The sequence below is a fragment of the Lycium ferocissimum genome, chromosome 7 (assembly GCF_029784015.1).
Source record: "Lycium ferocissimum isolate CSIRO_LF1 chromosome 7, AGI_CSIRO_Lferr_CH_V1, whole genome shotgun sequence".
NCBI classification, from domain to species: Eukaryota; Viridiplantae; Streptophyta; class Magnoliopsida; order Solanales; family Solanaceae; genus Lycium; species Lycium ferocissimum.
The window spans coordinates 34,392,260-34,412,127 of NC_081348.1; the positions used below are offsets into that span (position 1 = coordinate 34,392,260).

The 19,868-nt window shown below is 35.0% G+C and overlaps 3 protein-coding genes and 1 non-coding gene across 4 annotated transcripts; all 4 read right to left on the bottom strand.

Annotated features, from left to right (window-relative positions):
• Positions 1 to 284: 284 nt before the first annotated feature.
• Positions 285 to 358, bottom strand: TRNAR-UCG (transfer RNA arginine (anticodon UCG)). The gene has a single exon. It is a non-coding gene; the product is annotated as a tRNA-Arg (tRNA).
• Positions 359 to 694: 336 nt separating this feature from the next.
• Positions 695 to 7,106, bottom strand: LOC132062750 (phospholipase D delta-like). Its single transcript, XM_059455257.1, has 11 exons — positions 6,981 to 7,106; positions 5,192 to 6,157; positions 4,988 to 5,104; positions 4,567 to 4,761; positions 4,165 to 4,428; positions 4,004 to 4,072; positions 3,761 to 3,908; positions 3,191 to 3,339; positions 2,774 to 2,944; positions 1,742 to 1,939; positions 695 to 1,424 (listed from the first exon to the last, which is right to left on the bottom strand). Exons 2-11 carry the CDS (start codon positions 6,140 to 6,142, stop codon positions 1,131 to 1,133), a joined length of 2,556 nt encoding a protein of 851 aa, XP_059311240.1. The 5' UTR covers positions 6,143 to 6,157; positions 6,981 to 7,106; the 3' UTR covers positions 695 to 1,130.
• A 1,455-nt stretch (positions 7,107 to 8,561) lies between these two features.
• LOC132064569 (ferredoxin-like) lies at positions 8,562 to 9,306 on the bottom strand. Its single transcript, XM_059457587.1, has one exon. The coding sequence runs from the start codon at positions 9,216 to 9,218 to the stop codon at positions 8,784 to 8,786; it is 435 nt and encodes a 144-aa protein (XP_059313570.1). The 5' UTR covers positions 9,219 to 9,306; the 3' UTR covers positions 8,562 to 8,783.
• A 1,008-nt stretch (positions 9,307 to 10,314) lies between these two features.
• LOC132064570 (transmembrane 9 superfamily member 1-like) lies at positions 10,315 to 18,240 on the bottom strand. The gene is made up of 12 exons (XM_059457588.1): positions 17,904 to 18,240; positions 15,332 to 15,518; positions 15,148 to 15,252; positions 13,819 to 13,836; positions 13,642 to 13,736; positions 13,412 to 13,564; positions 13,046 to 13,180; positions 12,741 to 12,907; positions 12,431 to 12,525; positions 11,712 to 12,085; positions 10,974 to 11,247; positions 10,315 to 10,800 (listed from the first exon to the last, which is right to left on the bottom strand). The coding sequence occupies exons 1-12, from the start codon at positions 18,009 to 18,011 to the stop codon at positions 10,733 to 10,735; spliced, it is 1,779 nt and encodes a 592-aa protein (XP_059313571.1). The 5' UTR covers positions 18,012 to 18,240; the 3' UTR covers positions 10,315 to 10,732.
• Between the last annotated feature and the right edge of the window lie 1,628 nt (positions 18,241 to 19,868).

Consider the following 19,868-nt stretch of genomic DNA (forward strand, 5'->3'; position numbering starts at 1 on the left):
TTGGTAGTTTAAATTATTTAAACTAAAAAGAAGTTTATATGACTTTAGTGAGGTTTTCTTCGCGCGGATAAATTTACTAATTATATTGTAACTCCACAGCCTTTGTTGTCACCCCACTTTTGAAATCTTGGCCATTTACAAAATTCTATTCTAATATTGGCAAAATATTTTTTTGAATTGATTATACAAACAAAAAATGTTAGTACTATACTTTTCAAGAAAAACACCACGGCTAGGAGTCTAGGGGTGCTCTCATGGGGAGAAAAGCAGAAAGGAAAAAGCAACGACCACAGTGGGAGTCGAACCCACGACCTTCTGATCCGAAGTCAGACGCGCTAATCCACTGCGCTATGCGGTCTTATATGACAACGTGTTGACGAATCAGTAACACCAATCTCATGTATTTGGTTTTTATTTCTCATCCATTTTCCTGGGGTAGTTTGTCTTCAGGTCTCATATGAACAATGAACTGACTATTTTGTTGAATTTTTTGTCTTGATTCCAGAACAGATCTTTTTGCCCAAACCACTTTTATATATCCACATATATACAACTTTTATTTAAACTTGAATGTTGTTTGCTGGCAAAAGTTTCTTACTCCCTTAATAGTTGAATATGAAGATAGGAATTCAAGAACTAATTTGATGATCATGTTGCACTTGTCGTATAGTTTTTCATTATTTCAGATCAATAGTATTATTATTGTACTTAACATAAAAGAAGAATGTATTCTTCCTCCACTTCATAACTTCATGAATGCATGCATACAAATACTGTATAGGAAGACTTCAAAAAAGAAAATGTTACTAGTACATCATAACAGCTAGTTGGTGAATAATTTGAGTGTTCATAAGATTGTCAAAATTGTAATACAAAAGAAATATTACTGACGGAGTAAATCCTATATAAAATGGAAGTTTCCCTACTAAACAACCTTTTCCATCATTGAGGAGATGGAGCCTTATACATCCCTAATAATCAGCCTGGCAGTCATGAAGCTCAAGTTCCATTTTGGAGTTCATGTTCCTTTGGCTTTGCTTGTTCTTACATGTTCCATGGATTTGCTACAGTACTTGGAAGTTCAGATGCACAATATATGCATTTCCAGTTGTGCTACTATATAAAGGTTGTTACGTGGTAAGAGCGTCAGGGAGATTGGTTGGTGCCCCAAGAATCTTACCTCCAACATCAGGGAAGCACTCAAATCCCGGCAGGGCTGAGACTTCTCCATTTTTACTTACTTGAACTGGATATTGCATCAAATGCCCTTTCATCGGCCGATATTCATCTGCTACAAATGCTTTCCAGTTTCGTCTAGCCCTCTCGTTAACACGTCTAACACATTCAATAGTCTGTGGATCCATGAAGACATCTTCAATTCCACCGAGATGTTCAGCCCACAGAGACATCCGATAACCATAGACCTGAATGCAAGAAAAAAGAATAATAAACTCATGGGAACCCCTAAATATGCTTATGTAAAACGCAAATAACTCAATTGCTTTCAAAATTACTCAGCACCTTTTCACTCATCTTGAAAATATAAATTGTCAGCAGTGATTCTACCATAACATTTGACATCATAGACATGCTACTAGTTCGAAAAATTTCAACTACTTTACTAGCTACAGAGTTGTTTGAAGTTTTTTCATTGCAAATGATCACAGCTTAATGGGAAGACGCTTCACCTTCTATCTTTATAGAGGAGGGTAAAAGTTAAGAAATAAGTCTAACTCCAAACCTGGCCATGTGGATGAGACTCCTTTTTGGCCCATGTGTAATGTGGTTGATAAGCTCCCATAGCAATTTCTGTATCCCTTGAACCACTCAAAGATCTTTGATTGATATTTGCAGAACCCATCAATACATACTCATCATCTACTATCATTCCTTTGGAGTGTACATAAATCATAAATCTGCGGAACTTTTGAGCTAATTCCTGCAGAATTTTTGAGAGAAGGATTTCAGGTAAGTCGAGTTTTGATTGTTGACAAATGACAATTAAAATGGAACTGAATTATCAGTAGACATGTAAAATATTATTTTACACAAACATCTTACTGCTGATCCTACAGAATGTTTACCAATAGAAAAGTGGGATAACTAATACAGGATCCATATTCCCATGTGCCTCTTTTACTCCCTCCCTTAAAAAAGAAATTACTAATCTATAAAACTCTAGCTGATTTAAGAATTATTTACTAAAAGTGCAAAAAGAGGGTCAGCACAGCTCACTTTAGGCCATCACAGATCTTCAAAATAAAAACTTATATCACAATTATTGCATTCACTCATTTTGGAGGACAACACAATTATCTTAACATGTCTAGCAAAAGGCTGATTGAACAAAGCATGTGTTTGTTAGCACATCATGTCAGAACCATAATAAAGATGCCCACCAAACACTTTAGTGTTGGGAATTTCCACCAAATTCGATGATTTTTGCTGTGATGAACCAAGCATTATCCAAAATTAGCCTCCCGTTCATTCTTCTTCATTTCATTGTTTTGTTATCGCTTTTTCTTCAATGAGAATATAAAGAAAACTAGAAATTTCACTCCCCATATGCACTTGGTTTTTTAGCATCACCGCATTCACTTGTTCTGAAGTCTTAATTGGTACCGACATCTATAAAATGGAGTTATTTCAATGACATATTATCCTAATTTAGGATGTATCCAACCAACATATATATTACATTTTAGGAAAAAAATACTATATTATCGGGCCATCAGTGAAAATCCCAGTCCCAGAAAATTATAATGTAACTTACGTGTGAACGTTCCTGGGGAGGTGGATCATCTTCATCACATCCGCGCTTCTTTGCTTCTCTGTTACCAAGGCAATAGAAGTTCAAGTAATCCTGAGGATGGAAAAATTGAGATATGCCTGCATTTTCAAGAGCCTGTGCAATAATTTTGTACATCATAGCCATTGTTTGACCCTGCGATAATTCCAATTCCATATCCAAGAATTAGATGTTTCTAAACTGTAGACTAGCTACTACAAATTCAAGATTAGACTAGTTAGAGTTAACCAGGAGTAGAAGTGAAAATCATGGCTCTCTTAGCTAACCACTTAGCCAAAGATTGAGCTCAAACTTTTGATGTAATATGTTACTTTGTATTTATTTGAGTAGGAATAAACGTAAGGACCTCTGAGATAAATAAGCACAGTACTAAATTCAAACCTGCCAAAAGAGAATTTCCTGCACTGCATTACTGGTCGGAATACCTTCGGGCCACATTGGAACCACAATGTATGCAGCAAAAGGTTCACTTGCTGCTATTTTGCTGGCAATTTTCAAAGCAATTTCCATAGGGACAAGGTTATTTGCACCTGTTAATTTATACAATACACAAACATTATGCATTGACATCCAGTGAGCATTGCACTTGCCAATGTCCTAGCTAGAATCTTTAATAGAATCAAGCTTCATTCAGGAAAACAAAAAGAAAAGAAAAATAGAATCAAGCTTCATTTTCTTTTCAGAATCAATTTCAAATCTGAATATTTTTAAGGATAATCTGGACATATTTCTGCCTTACTAGGATAAAAAAGTTGTTAGTTGGTCAAAGTGAATGACGAGGTGTGGACCTTAGCAGGTTGCATCAGATATTACTCCTAATTCCCAACTAGAAATACAATCCTCTATATAAATCAAGTTTTCTGCGTATAAGAATATTCTTTTGCTAGGCTTAGACTATCACTAAAAGATTCAAGGGCGAATGTTGAACTCGAGATGGGAACAGTTATATACCTGCATTTCTGTAGGACGGCCAGCAATACGAAGAACCAAGAAAATACTGATTCTCCACGTAAATGAAGTGTTGAGCAGATCGAATTGCTTTCACGTATGCCAGATGTATGCTTCTGTCTATCCTCAAATTCTTTCCACTGACAAGATTCTGTAATTGAACAGTCAAAATTAGGCATTCGTCTTCTCTACAACATTGAAACTAGTTACAGACAGAACACTGGTCTTTATAAAACTTATTGCTACCTGAGCCCCCGCTTCCTTAACGTCCTTTGGGAACCCTTTGACAGATCCTGAATCTATTGATCGGAAAACCTAGAAACAGTTATAGGAAGTAATTATACTGAAACTTAAACATTTAAGAAAACAGAAGAACACACCATATACAGGAGAAACATGTCTAGTACCTGAACATGCCAATTTTCTGGATCTTCTTCTTTTGTGACACGAACTACATGGTCACCATCCGGTCCAGCAGCAGGCATGTGGATTGATGGAATCCGGTCTAACTTAAGTAATGAATCTAACCCCGGTTTGCATTTTTTTATTCTGATCCATTTTATGGCTTTTCTATATCTCTGCTCAAAATTTGTCAAAACATCGTAAGCAGCAGGACCCTCAATCTTGCAGTGTAAATCATGCCAAGGTTCTCTTGGTCCACCTGAGGTGCTCTGTACATATGGTATAAGTCTTTGAGATGATACTATTGATACCTTATATATTTATGGGCACTAAAAATACACATGAATGAAAAGATACAGTAGACATTCATCTGAAAAAAGTAAAAATTACTCCAACATTCAGCTTACTGTGAATGTGGGATTGTGAACATCATTTTCAAAGACAGTATCAAGATCACTAAACAGCCTGTGTTCAGGAGTATCATATCGTCCGTCACATAAATCCAAGCCTCCAACAAAAGCAGTAATTTTTCGATCATTGCCCTCTGCTTGTGTGTCAACAATCACACATTTCTGATGATGTGTAAAAATGTTTCCAACAACCTGCAGTAAAAGGTTTTCATGAGGATTTCCAAGCAGTTGCATATAAACAAAAAACACCAATATGGACAAAAATAAAAAACTTTCCAAGCAGTTCTCCAGCTGAATTTCTGTTTGAAATGAATAAACTTATATCTCTGTTCAAAATACAAGAAATCCTTTTAACAGTAATCATGGGCATAAGTATTCATCTTGCCAGCCATTCAAGCAGTAAAATAAAAAAAGGTACCTGTTGCTTGAAAATGCTAAGCTTACTGCTGGCAGAACGAGGACAAAGCACACAATGGACACTTGAATGTTTAAAGAACTTTTTGGTCTCTTCATCATGAGTCTGCATTACACCTTCCTGCAATAAAATGATCTGATCAATATTAAGAAAATTGTGATAGAGTTCTATGTTTTATATTATTCACTAACTACTCAGTAATATTACCGTCTTGAGGAATAAATCATCGTTTGAAGTTTTGTCATCCCAAATGAGCAAAATCACACGAACGCCTTCTTGTGACTTGTACTTTAGCAACTCCCCCAGCTCTAGCCAACCAGAAGAAGGCACTGGCCTTGTAGGTTCTCTTATGAGTCGAACAAGATGATAGACAGACCAACCAACAACATATATTAGATGCTGCGCCTCCAGCATGGAGTGGCATATGTCTTCCCAACATTTATTACGGTTAAAGACCTTGTCATTATCTAGTAAAATTTCGGGAAGTGTTTCATCAGGCGCATGAGCGTCTTGATAAAGTGTAACACTTCCTCCTCTTCGTAGAGGAAAATAAGTATGTGCTACTCCTTTTTGATCAGCCTCATTACCGACACCATTTTTATACAAAGGGTTCTCTGATGTCGGCGTATATTGGATTGAAATATGCAGTTGAGCACCAGTGTCTAAGGGATCCCCAGAAGAATTACGAATAGGGAACCAACCATTTATTTGATTACCTTCAACAATTTTACTAGCAGATATCGCCACTATTCCTATCAGTTCAGCACCTACTCTATCATTGTCCTTGACTATAAACTCTACTTTTTCTATGGCATGAGCAACTGGTATACATAAATGTTCGTTCCATGTCGGATTTTCATCATTTGGAATCACCGCTGTCCGAGCTATACTTGCCCCAGCTAGACACACAGATACATACGGGTCACTAGTGTCTATCAATCCGGACGCATTGGTGCTGTCCTTGCTTTTCCAAGAAAACATGGGAAGACATTTAGCATCTAAGTTTGGAAGTGACCTTGCTTCTATAATCCACAAGTCCAATTCTCCATGCAGAAGTACTGTATTTCCAGATAAATCTTGAACAAATGGCATACCAGGTCCTCCTGCCACAGGGGCACTTGCCTGCCTTTGCAGCCAATTATCAACTGAATTTATCATTTTCCTTACTGGTAACTGTAAAAATTTTAACCATAAGAAAGCAAACTAATTGTGATCTACTATAAGTGAAGTCTAATATTATCCTCTAATATACATTGAATTTCCAAAATGATAGCTTGTAAGGAGTCAATAATTCAGTTTTTAGAACCTGAAAAGGCCTGGATTTATATTCGTGATTGCTATATCAGATACACATTTTTCCTTGAATGGCTTGAAAACTATCAATTGTGTCTCAAGTACAAGTTAACTAGCACAATCTTTTGAGAAACGTAAGCACAGAATTATTAAAAAACAAATTTCAACTTTGCCTGAAACCTTCTAACCTCAGATGTCATATGATATCTCATTGTCGGTCCCTACCGTCTACAGAATTGCCGTTTAATAGTTAAGATTAAGATTAATAGAATCTCCAAAGACCAACATGAATCAATCTTGATCAGATTAGAAATTAGTGTTGGCACATAAATGATCATGACAAATGGATACTCCAGTGGAGTTCCATCTTGAGACTTAAGAGATGCAACAAATAACCATGAAAATAATCATACTTGTCACAACTTTATCCAGGTAAACAAGAACATGTGACAATCAAACTAAACAAAAAAAAAAAAAAGATGGCGCAAATAAGAAAATAATGAAAACAAATTATGAAAAACTCTTATACACGCATGCAACGGCAGATGCATACATATTCTGCCGCACATTGGATATATGCGGAGTCGAATCCAAGATCTAAATAAGTGCATTCAGAACGAGTGTGATCTTATTATATGTATAAAAAAGTTACATGTTATTTTTATTATTTTGAACTAAAAGTAATGTGTTCAGTTGAACTCACATAATTCGCCTAGATCATAATGCAGATTCAAATTTTGCATCAGGGGTGTTTGAGCTCTCTGTTTCCATGCATTATTTTACCTGGAGATGGCATGCAGAGAAAATGGTGGCCAATAAGCGAAATGAATGTTAGTATTTGTCACAGTGCATCCGAAAAGGAAAACCATAACTGTAACAGACCGGAGTTGGCGGGTAAATTGCCACGAATTGTTCACTAGTGGATCTGCCTGAAGTGTTTTCTTAGCGATTTTTTTTTAATGTTGAAGAGAAAATAAAAGTATTTTTTTTTTAACAAAAAAAAAAGTATTTTTGGACATGTTTCAAAAAATTATTAAGGGGAAAAGTTTAAAGAAAATACATGCTATACAGGAAATACAATTTTCTGTTTTGTAAGGACTTAATAGCTCAGTTGGTTGGCTAACCATTTTTCCTCAAAGATGATACCATTCACACATTTTGTTGGTAGCTAGATGAAATTTTGATTTAGAATGTAATTGGTGAACATCGTTGTATATAATTCTCAAAATGGGTTATATACGCATGCAGCATATTAAGCTATACTTTCAATTACCTAAAACATGAAGATTTACTACTTACTCCTTAATTTATTTATTTTTTAAAACTTTGAGAATATTGTATTCCCTCCCCAAAATGAAGAAATATTGGCAGGAAATGTACATGAGAAGTCTTTCAACGAATAACTATTATTCTTCCCTCTGTGTTTAACCTAGTAATTATTTGAAGAGTCAAATGATACTTTTTTTATCATGATTTTTTTCAAATATTTTGAATTATTAATTATTATGAGTTATAGTACTTTTTATGTAATTTCTGGATATATAAATTTTTTTGAAAAACAAATTAAAAACTTTAAGTTTGAATTTACACCTATAATTAATTGATTTGACCCTAGTACTCCGAATCAGATTACATAAAATGAAACCAAACATGGAGCTCATCTTTTACTTGTAGTTGTGCTGTTTTTGCGTCCAAAGTTAATACTGATAAGTTACAAGAAGCAACAAGTAAGTCAAGTTTAACTATAACACGAAGGGATTTACAAATCTAAACCAATAAGGATTAGATCAAAAGATTTATAGGATTTAATATCCATTCCAACCTATGCCGGTTTTATAGAGAGGTCAGAGGGTTTTGGAGTGAAATTTGGGGAAGAAGGCTGATGGGTTCGGTGCCAAAGCTTGAACTTATACAAAAATGGTGAAGCAAAGATATTCACTTTTCTAGGGTCCTTTAAACTAAAAGCTTTTGGACTCAATTGAGAAATATATAAATCTTTTTAGGATTAAAGATAGTTAAAGTAATTAATAAAAATATTGAAATTAACAATGAAATTTATAATATATTTAAAAATTAGTGATTCAAGAATATGTTAGCTAAATTTGATGACCTTACAATAGTTAACAAAAAGGAACTAATCGTAGTAATGTACCAATAGATTAGTAGTAACAGATTTATGATCTAACAATATGCATAGAAAGTAAAAAAGTATCTACAAATTTAATTTTTTACGTGACGCTAGTAAAATATATATAAGGTACAAAGAGAATGAAATAGGAGGATAAACATAAGAACTCAGATGGTACTTTTATTGAATACTCAACTCTTATATACTAACAATATAATAGTACAAGGGATTTTTCATAGGTGCTAAAAGCAGAATTCGTGACTTATTATACCTACTAAATACTTTCAGATAATGAACATAGATACCCCTAGTACTTTCTACATAATCAAAATTATATTTCCCAACACTGCTTTTGGTGGTGAGCCAAATTTAATTAGCTTAGCCAGTGAGTTCTTCCTCTTTGTGTGTCTCAATAGTAACATCAGACTGTGGATAAGCAACACACGTTAGCACGTATCCACTACTTATTTGACCATCATCAAGAAAGTTCCCATCAGATTGATCAACATTTCCATCCACAATTTTCCCAGCACAAGTTGAGCAAGAACCTGCCCTGCATGAATAAGGAAGTTCATGTCCTTCTTCCTCAGCTTGATCAAGAATATACACATCATCTGGACAATCAAATTCTACTGGTCCTGAAGGTGTAATAAGTTTCACTTTGTATGTAGCCATGCAAGTGATTTTGCCACCATGTGCAGATTTAAGCCCAAAGAGTGTTTGCCCAAGATTTGGAATGGCCTTGAGGTTTGTCATAATTGGTTTTCTTGGCATGAAGGAAGTGATAATCATGGTGCTTGAGACACTAGCCATCCTTCTTTATTTTTTGGCAGAGTTTCAAGATTCTTTTTTATTTTATTTTGGTTTTGTGATGGGTTGCTCTCACTTCACTAATGAGGATTTAAATTGGGAGCTTGTGTAAATGATTTTTTCAGGAGAGGAGCTAGTATGGAGGTTAATCTTCCACGTGTCAGCATTGTACGGCACAGGTTGGTGAAATTTGTTCTCCTCCACTACCAACCACAATAAAAACCACAGAAGACTGTTCCTATCAATTCAGATTCTGGGCGTTTTGTCAGTTAGTAGAGTCTAGAAATGTCTCTGTCCAATCTAGATGGCTGAAGGTCATAATTGAGATTAGTGGGCATCCACAAATTTTTATTAATTGATTTTGTTTCTATGGAGAGTTTATTATTCCCTGCAAACCATTGCTCTCTCTCAAATATTAACATTAAATGCTTGAAGGAATAAGGAATTCAAGTCACTGAATTTTGGTGGCGTATTAGGAATAGTAATAGTCCTCTAGGTTAGCCACCCAACCTTGCACACAATCAGAAGAATCCACTTCGTATAACAGACCTAGAGAGGAAAATGAAAGAGAATTGTACTCCCCCTCTGTCACAATTTATGTGATACACTTTCCTTTTTAGTCTATTAAAAAAGAATAATACATTTCTATATTTAAAAACAATTTAATTTAAAACTTCTCATTTTACCCTTACAGCCATACAAATTTCTATTACTTATTTTAAATCACAAGTACAAGTTTTACAAGTCTTTTTTTTCTTTCTTAAATTCTGTGCCTAATCAAATTATATCACATAAATTGAGATGAAGGGAGGGAGTAATAGCCTAATGGGACAGTAAAGGACTTGAGGGTTATTGCGTGAGGATGAATGGATTATAGGTTTGCTTAATTAATTCAGCATTGTTTTGTTAAAACTGGAGAGCATTTTCCACGATCCTCATTTCACTCGAGCATTTTAGCAATCGAATCAAGCCGCACTGGTAATCAATTAGACGTCGACCCATATTACTGGTAATCAATTAGACAGTAGTCCCATATTTAGATATTGAACACTAAACAGAATCCACTTAAAAATGAGGGTGAATGAAAAACTGGTCTCCGCTTGCAATGTGTGTATCCAAATCGTTATCGTGAAATTGTTCAACAAGCACAAAAACTTGGCTGGGCCTCATTTTTAGTTGCGTAAGAATGAACAAAAATTAAGTAGCAAAGCTTTTTGCATCCTCGTCGTATAGTATTGGAGATATAACTACAACAGCTGAAACTCTTACCATGCTAGCCTTGAATCATTCAAAGTCTCCATTCTAATTTAAGTACAAATAAAAATAGGAGATTTCTTTTACAGCCCAAGGAATGGGGAAAATTTTCAGGCCTCCCCAGAATACAAGCAGAGGTACCTACCATCATTAAACCGAATTGAATCCCACAAAGATACATGGTTCTTGAGGTTGTTCTTGACCTTACTGCCAGATACCAAGCAATTATAGCAGTGTCAGTCCTACTCTTCTTTGTCAAAAGATCAATCACATTTGATATTCTTATAGATCCTCCTTACGAACAGATTTGAGCCCAAAAATCCAACAGCGCCTAAGTTTAAATGACACAAAAGGTTATAGCTGTTAGAATAACATGACACAAAAGGTTATAGCTGATTAGAATAACATGACACAAACGGTTATAGCTGATTAGAATAACATGAAGCAAGATGAAATACCATGACAAATCATTGGATCCACACAAGCAATAGATTAAATACTCACCGCAGAGAATTCCCAGACCAAGACAAAACATCAGTGTATATCCAAAGTAGAAGCTGGTCTGGAAGAACCCTGACATCTTAGTCTTCACATAGTAGTAATATACTGAGTACAGGTAGACATAGACAGCTGTAGAGAAGGCTGAGAAAAATGAAGTCCATTGCCAATGATAATTCTCCGCATTTAGCAGGAAATATGTGCCCACAATGGTCACACAGACAGTAACAACAATGAGAATCAAGAACACCAAAAGCATAAACCCGTAAACATAGTACACCTGCAAAAGCCATGACACTGACATGTTAGCAATGAATTCAATTTTGTCCAGCAGGCTTAGTTGAGAAGTAAACTTTAACATGTTGTGACCTAACAGAAGGGGCTCTTTCATATATTCCATTTCAATTTGAAAAATTATAAGAAATAAAATTTAAAAAGAAGTATGACCAATCATGCTGGCAATGCAAGTTAGCAAAAGACAGGTATTCTATTCGTAGGTGTTCATTGAAATTTTACATAATCTAACTTGTTCACGAGGAAAAGGACACTAAGATGGGCCCACTGGCTTAGCACTGAATCCATTGGAGTTCGTTTCATGCTCATATTTATTTGCAGCAAGGTCCAACCTATGAAGGACAGAATTAAAATTGTTTCTCCCTGAATTTGTTGAAGTTCAGCCTTCATTTATTATTCAAGACACTTATGATGAGTGGTACACAAGCCTCGCATAGGGTTATAGTTTACCTTGTAATTCCAGAAGGATGTGAAGACGAAATACATCTCAATAAATATGCTGCCAAATGGTAGCAAACCACCCATCAAGGAGATTACTGATGGCGTCAAGTACCACTTTTTCACAGGTATAGGGCGAGGAATGGTCTTGACACGGCACGGATTGTTTGGAGCACCACTCCAGTTCCTTCCAACAACTGTACCCAGAAGAGCCAGGGGAAAGGAAATGAATGCCCAGATGACGAAGACAACTACCATTGTGCCAAAGGGGATTGCTGCTAGAGACCCATAAAATATGGCAATTGTGTTCAGAACAAAACCAATTCCAAAGCACAAAAATGGAAAGAGTGACGCTGTCAGAATCATAGACTTGATCCAGCTTTTTCCTGCAATAAGAAGATAAACAGCATGACTATTGTACTTGTAATAAAGGAACTAAGGAAGAAAGAGAAAAAGTGCAATGTCATTCCAAGTTTTGCCGAGTACGTTGAACAAGACAGAAATAAAAACCGTGCACACTAGTGGCACCCCAAAACGGGGGCCACTAGCAATATGTCCTACATTACACACCAAGAAATGATAAGACAGAAGATCCCCGCTTGAACTCTCTCATTAGGCAGATGAAATAGAAGTGCCAAGCAACAGAAGAGCCAAAGGAAGAGGGGGGAAAAGGGGTCCAATAAAATATTAGTGCCTCATAAGGATAGATATAGATAAGAAATGAAACATACCACCATTTCGTGAGTACATTGCACCACTAACATAGCCCGAAATGAATGATGTCAAAGCATAACATACAATGAAAGTTGTAACAATGGCTCCTCTCCTGAAAGAAAGCAGAAATACTATTTAAATTGAATTTTTAACAAAGTAGCAAACAACAGAGTACTCGAACAAATACTAATAGCAACCAGCAATACCATTGCAATCCTAACCATGAAACTAGAAGTACCAGACAGATCCATCACGAATTGCACCTATACTCTACTCCTTAAAAAATAGGCAACTACAGCTCAAAGGTATCAATCGAGTTCAACATACCCAACATACAACATCCCCACAATTGCCAACAGTATGACAAGGAGGACAAGCAATGCCAGCTGTGCCCCAGTACCAACAAGAGCAGAAAGTAACACTAGGTTAAGCGGAGTCCGAAACACATCTCCATGAACAAGTTTCCAACCAGACTCTTCACTCACATCTCTTTCCTGAGACAAAAACACTAACAATTAAGAAAAGAAGCCTCGAACTTAAATATTCCTTCAATTTTTTTTTAAATGGAATGGAGAAGCCTCGAAAGTGGATCTTATCTAAACAGAATGCTGTTTTAAACACAACATTGTTACCAGAGTCTCCAGGTCATCATCTTCCCGAGCATATTTGGCATAATCATTCCTCAGCGTCCGCATCAATATCATAGACACCAGACCAGTAAGAAAGATGACCATCATGAAGGAATTAAAGATGGAGAACCAATGAATCTGCAGAGCACACAACACAATTATGAATAACACATGAAACTCAAGCCAAAAATGAATCTCATGGTGCTAAATTAAATACAAAGAGATAGTTATCCAACTACAATGGTAACAGATATACGAAACTTCAGGAATGCTGCATGAAAAGTTCAACAGTGTAAGCTAATGCACCTTCCCAAGTTCAATCATTGGAGCAGATGAATAAAATTAAGAACACAATGTTATCCAAGTAACCTGATGCTCAAAAAATGGGTAATCCAAGTAAACTTCAAAACGACGAGCAAAATTGATATTGGTTGGCTCCCATTTGACAGAATATGTCATGTCCAAGGTTCTCCCAGCCTCCAAAGGCTTTGGGCCCTCTTGAGAGATATTGACATGAATGATCTGCAAATACCAAGACATGGGGATGATGAATATGTAGACTATCCACCAAATTTGGATGAGATGATCAAGTCACAAACCTGGTCCTTATTGTATTTAATATGTATGTTCTTATGTGTGTAAAGTACGTGCTTATTATCACTGTTTCTGTCAGGATGCATCTCACCAACAAAACCTATTAACACACACAAATCACAAGTTGGTCCCACCTCTTTTTCATTTTTTGCCAAGAAAAACTAAAGACGGAGAGAACATACCCCACAACGGCAGGTCATCTGAAAAACATTCAACAACCGGAAACAAAAGATGGTAAAGGTCAAGACCAGAAAAATCAATAGAATTCAAAAGAATCAAAATAAAGCAACAGAAAGCAGAACATCTGAAAGAAAAAGCCAAAAAAAAAAAAGTTCAGCGCTGAAACAGAAGGTATAAATCAAGACAACCAAATCAAAATAAGGTCAACAGGAATGTGGAAACTAAACAATAAATAAGTGCAACTTAACATAATATAGAAACAACTTCCAAAAGAAATTTTCAATAAGATAATCACAGAATGGTGAAGCCTCACCAATATTATACGATGCTACATAGTAAGAGGGAGAAAAAGGGTTTATTTTCGTTTCACCTAGCCTTTGCAGAGAATGTACAAGCAAATCAATGAACCACATGTGTGCATTACTTCAGCATTTCCCTTTGCCAGGACACAATGTTGTACATTAAACATGGGATAATGGTGTATAACCCCTTGCAGTTTAAGTAATATCTTTAAGTCAAATTGTTAGCTAGCCACTAGGTTTGTAAAGCTCTTCAAAAATGAAGCAATGCTTACTATCCGGTGTTGCGTTTGGCGTTATTGCAGAAGTATTTAATAGAAGAGCATGGCCAGAGTCACCAGGTACTATTCTTACATTTTCAATGGCCTAGAATGGTACATTTTCCAAAAGATTTGGTTTTAGTTTTTCCTTTTCCTCATTAAGGAGGATATTCTCTTATTGTTTGCTTGCAATCCTAACAAATAGGAATAAGAAAACCAAGAAAAGGGTTTCAAACTCATGTAGGTGTTTCATGAAAGAGTAGATAAGCCAAGCTTATAAGTTACGTATCTAATGCCCCCATAACAAGAATAGTAGGATAATTGCTCGATCAATTAATTGTAAAATCATCCATCAACCTTCTAATTATTTACTAACTTTTTTTTTTTTTTTTTGAATAAGGTAACATTATTTAGAAACTTGTTTATTTCTTTGTAACCATAAAAACACTAGAAAACATGTATAAGCACTGATGTACTATGCACAATAACCACACAATAATTGGTTACTTTTTGATAAGTAATTATCAGTTACTTACCACAGCAAAGACTGCATAACAAATCCGAAAGCATACCAACCAGAACATAATATACTTATTGTAAAATCTTCAGGAATTTTAACCTTTTAAATAGAGAAGTTATATGTTAATCAGCATCTCGGGAAAAAAATCTTAATCAGCATTGCAATAGTAGGATTTCTTACGAAGAAATGCATTCAATGTTTCTGCAGGGTACCTTCCGAAGAATATACCAAAGAATAAAATTTATAACATACCAATGAAGAATTCAAACCAATAATTGTTTTCAATAGCATCCTTAAATTGCTTGACCTTTGCTTCATCAAGCTCAAGCTCACAAATGCTACCCTTGTCCACGTTTTCTATCAAACACAAAGAATCCATGTAAACCTCAAATTAAACAAGAATAGCGAGGAGTAACATTGAAGGGGATCCACATACTTTGGAACTTTATGTCGACCTGACTATCAATAAGCTCGTTTCCACCCAAAACTTCACCAAGGCCACCCCATTTGTGAGAACCAGATACATGACAGAATGGAAGGCTGTAATAGTTGTATGTTTCCTGGGGGTTATTGTAGGGCCCAACTTTGTTTACCCATAGGGTAACTGGGTCATCTGGTTGATACTGTTGGACAAAGCATATGAGTCAGAAAAAAACATTTGCATATACCAAGTCCTACATGAGAACCAAAAGTACAAGCATAATGCAGAAAGACATCCACTTAATTATGCGTATCTTAATACTTCCCAGAAATTTACAGGAAACAAACACGAGATTAAATATTTTCTCCTCTCTAGAAGATTTTCCTACTCTCATATTTGCAGAAGTGGATAAAATGTAGAGCAAAGAAGCAGACAAACTTGCGTTGCTAAAATACAAGAAAAAAGAGAGGTATAGGGTTTACATCTTTACCAAACACCATCAAGCAGACACATGCGGGAAAAGATACTCTAAAATGCAGATGCACTAAACCAAATCTGTCCATTAGGCAGCATTAAGTGCTTTAGCTGAATAGAGTGGAATTCTCAAACAAACTATAGTACTCCTGAATAGAAAATCCTAAAGTCTCACCCTCACAAAAGGAATAAGTATGTCCTAATAAGTATGTCCTGCTCAGAACCTCTAACCCTTTGTTTTAATGAGATAACATCAATTCGATCGAAATCAAAACACTTCTGGAAAAGAAGATGATCTAGAGAAGGACTCCAGATAAATTGCTTAAGCCCTGCCAATAAGTATTCTATCTGGATCTGCCATGGCTGTTGGCTTATGCAAAGATCGAGCAGTGAGCATGGTTAGCTACTGTTCTGGATACTTTAACCTTGTCCACGAATTAGCTTTTTACAAAACAGTAGCACCCTGAAGCTACTGTTATGGATACTTTAACCTTGTTCGTCGACAATGTAACACACCTGTCACATCAATTCACTCGTCCCACCATCCGATCAGCAATATAATAGAGCCATTTAATCTAAACTAAAAGTCATCATTCCTTATTTGATAATTGATCTTTCCATCCTAAGGTTTCATCAACAATGTAGTCCCACCTGTCTAGTTGTAGCAACACATTGAAACCATCTAATCTGAACTACAAAAGGGATCGCCTTTTTGACCCTTTATTGATCCTTTCATCCTAATAAGTTGAGTTCAATGGCGTACGCAGGATTTTTCATAAGCAATGTCATCATGTAAAAGAGTGAACAACTGAATAAATCACTATAATGATATCATATTATAAAAAGACAACTCAAATTATATAAATAAAACATAGGTAAAGAAACAATAAAACATAGGTAAATTTAAATATCAATATAATGAACACTAAATAATTTCATTGTAGAAATTAGAAAGAAAGTAAATTATTGTCATGAAAAAATTACAAGCACTTAATAAAATATTATGGTGAAGAAAGTGCTAACCTGATGTGGCAATCGGGATAAAAAATGAGAAGAACTTATATTCTAATTTGAAAGGTGGGCAGCCATCAATTATATTCTAATTGATAAAAGAATTTTTAAGGTCATGACTTGTGAGTTCTTTTTAGGGTTTTAGCTTTTAAGTTACTAGACCAATTTGGTATAGAATTAGAGTAGGAAACGGCTAAGTTATTTTACTGATTTTAGGACTATATTTACTGGTTTTAGGACCCACTGCCGTTTTGTTCCATTTATATTTTAGTTGTTTTATTGATTTAGAATTTAAATTATAGTATAAGCAAAAAAAATGAGGCCAGGCAGGTTTGAACCCGCGACCTTGCCTTCAAAATGGAGCTCTTTACCAACAGACCAACGCACGCCTTTGTGCTGAAGCAGTGTCACATTATTATTTTTACCTTTTACTTTCGTTCCATTTATTTTTTATATATGTATATTTAGTAAAAAATTTCGACGAAGCAGTGTCACGTGACACCCCTCGGACCAACATAAATCCGCCCCTGGTTGAGTTCCATCACCCAACCACGCAAATTCACAAATCAGCCTTTAAGACAGACATTAAACAACAGACGGGATGAAGGACGAGGCACTGCCACCATTTCCCTAATCAAGCTTAATTGGGAAATGACCACAGAAAAAGTTATCCTCCATTCTGTCTTTGATGCATGAAATTAAGCGAAATAACCTCACTCTAACTCTTTAGTCATTGCAGTTACATATTACAACATAATCAGCACATATAATATTGAGATCAGGCACAAAAAAGGTTCTACTTCTTTGAGATATAAAGTCAAACTATAGCTTAATTCAATCCAAGAAAAAAAAAGATCTAAAGTCAAACAATTACTTTGCCTTAACAAAACGGTAATTAAACTCATCACTTCAAATCAAATCTACAGAACTAACAAATTTCCGAAATCACGGAAGCAATGCACAAACAAGATCTTCACAATTCGAGTCCACAATAGATCTGAACATAATAGAAATGCTTCCACCGACAGAGGAAAAAAAAAAGAAGGAGGTGTAAAACAGAAATTAGGGTTTTTCGCGGTCGCAGAAATTGGGGCATTGATACCTTGTGATCGGACTCAGAAGCACGCGCCGGCGAGACGACGAGCAAAGCGGCGGCGAGGAAGCATGAGAGCAGTATTAGTGTTGATCGGACGGTGGTGGGCCGCATCATAATCGCCGGCGATTGAAAGGAATGGCGCGTGGCACGTGAGATGTTGGTAGAATGAAACTGGGGGGATCCGACCCAAAGTCGTGAATGGATTTTATATAGATGATGATCTGATTTCAACAAATAGAGACCCAGCAGTAAACAGCAGAGTATTAGAAAGCTCTTTAATTAATTATATCAGCTTTCCCTGAATGGAAAATACTCCATTTTTAGAATTTTAACCAAGAAAAAAAAAAGTAATTTCTTTTATAAAACAAACTAAGTAATACATACTAGTGGTGTGTTTTTTTTCTTTTTTTGTTTTTTTTATCTGTACACTGAAAAAGGATTTATAAAAAAGTTTATAAATTATATTATTTAAACTCGCCAAGAGTAAAAACTCCATGTTTTTAAACATGCCTGCCAAAATTAATAGTGGCGTATGTTAAAGTATCTAATGTACCTCACCGAAATAATAGCATGTAAATGTTATAATTCAAGAATTACTCGGGCTTGAATAATAATATCATAATTATGTCACGAGTAAGTAGTAACAGTGATAAAGTTATTAAAAAGTGAGTAATACAGTAAATTGTTACGTGCTATCGTTGTATAAAAGATTTCGTGCGCTCGACTCCCAAAGTCAAGCTAGAGAGATAGATCTTCCTAACTCTATATACAAGTTAGCATAAAATTCAATTTTCATGATTGGCACCTAAAATCCACTCTCAATAGATGTTGCCCTTTAAACCGTGGCAAAAGGTAGTACATAAGACCAAGGGAATAATCTTGTTTGATTCAGTAATAGAATCAATAGCTCTTCCGAGCAAGGATATAATTGGATGATTGAAAACTATTATGTCCAATTTCCTCGAAGGGATGAATCGATAAGAATTTACATATTCCAATAACGAAAAAAAGATAAAAACGCAATTGGGCTAAAGGTATGAATTATTATTTGAACTTCGATATATATATATATATATATATATATATATATATATATATATATAGATAGATAGATAGATAGATATATTATATTCACTCTTCCCTTGCCTCCCCTCTCCTTTTTTCCACTTCTATCTACCAATCAAAACAGTGTCCGGAACCTAAATGACTCAAAAAAAAAAGTCTAAAGTAATCAAATTATCAAAGCAACCAATAAAAAATAAAAAGTTACCAAACTACTTTTAATGTGTTTTTTTGCGCGTTATATAAGAATGAGTTAATGTCTATGCGGTAACATCCGTTACCCGAGTTTTTTTTTTTTTTTTTTTTTTTTGTAAAAATAAATAAATAACGCACAAAAAAAGGTGTGTCATGCAATTCCCAAAAGTGAGTTTGCCTCATCTAACCAATTCCAAGAGGTTTGTTTAATTATTTAATTTAATTTAATTATTCTTTTTCTCATTTTAATTTGTATCCATTTTTAATTACGTAGAAAGTAGTTCTCAAGAGGTTATTAATCATTTAATTATAATATTTAAATTCACTTTTTTAGTGTCATGAATTCTATGAAAATCACGCACTTACGCTATCTATGGGGCCGTAACTAAACATATTAAAATATAATTATAAAAAATAAATTAAAATTAAACAACACAAATTACTTAATAAGATATACCAACTATTATCATTAGCTTTCTCACACATTAAGCAAGCGTGTTATCTTAGTTTTATTGAATTATAAAATTTTATTATATAAGAATTTCTCATTTTTAGTTTGTTTATTTATTCTTCTGCTTTAAAATTATTTTCAATTTACTTATTCCGATAAAGTTTCATTTGTGTAGGATTTCTTAAGAAGTTATTTAATTATAATATTGTATTATATAAGAAATTTCTCATTTTAACAAACTAAAAATCGACATTGCTGGGGCA

Coding starts and splice junctions, on each gene's coding strand:
- LOC132062750 (XM_059455257.1), bottom strand. CDS start 6,142: ATGATAAATTCAGTTGATAATTGGCTGCAAAGGCAGGCAAGTGCCCCT. Junction 4,073..4,164: donor CAGAAAATTGGCATGTTCAG/GTACTAGACATG, acceptor AACTGTTTCTAG/GTTTTCCGATCAATAGATTC. Junction 3,340..3,760: donor GCCGTCCTACAGAAATGCAG/GTATATAACTGT, acceptor ATAAATTAACAG/GTGCAAATAACCTTGTCCCT.
- LOC132064570 (XM_059457588.1), bottom strand. CDS start 18,011: ATGATGCGGCCCACCACCGTCCGATCAACACTAATACTGCTCTCATGC. Junction 15,519..17,903: donor CTTCTGAGTCCGATCACAAG/GTATCAATGCCC, acceptor TTTGTCCAACAG/TATCAACCAGATGACCCAGT. Junction 11,248..11,711: donor CATCCTTCTGGAATTACAAG/GTAAACTATAAC, acceptor TGGCTTTTGCAG/GTGTACTATGTTTACGGGTT.
- LOC132064569 (XM_059457587.1), bottom strand. CDS start 9,218: ATGGCTAGTGTCTCAAGCACCATGATTATCACTTCCTTCATGCCAAGA.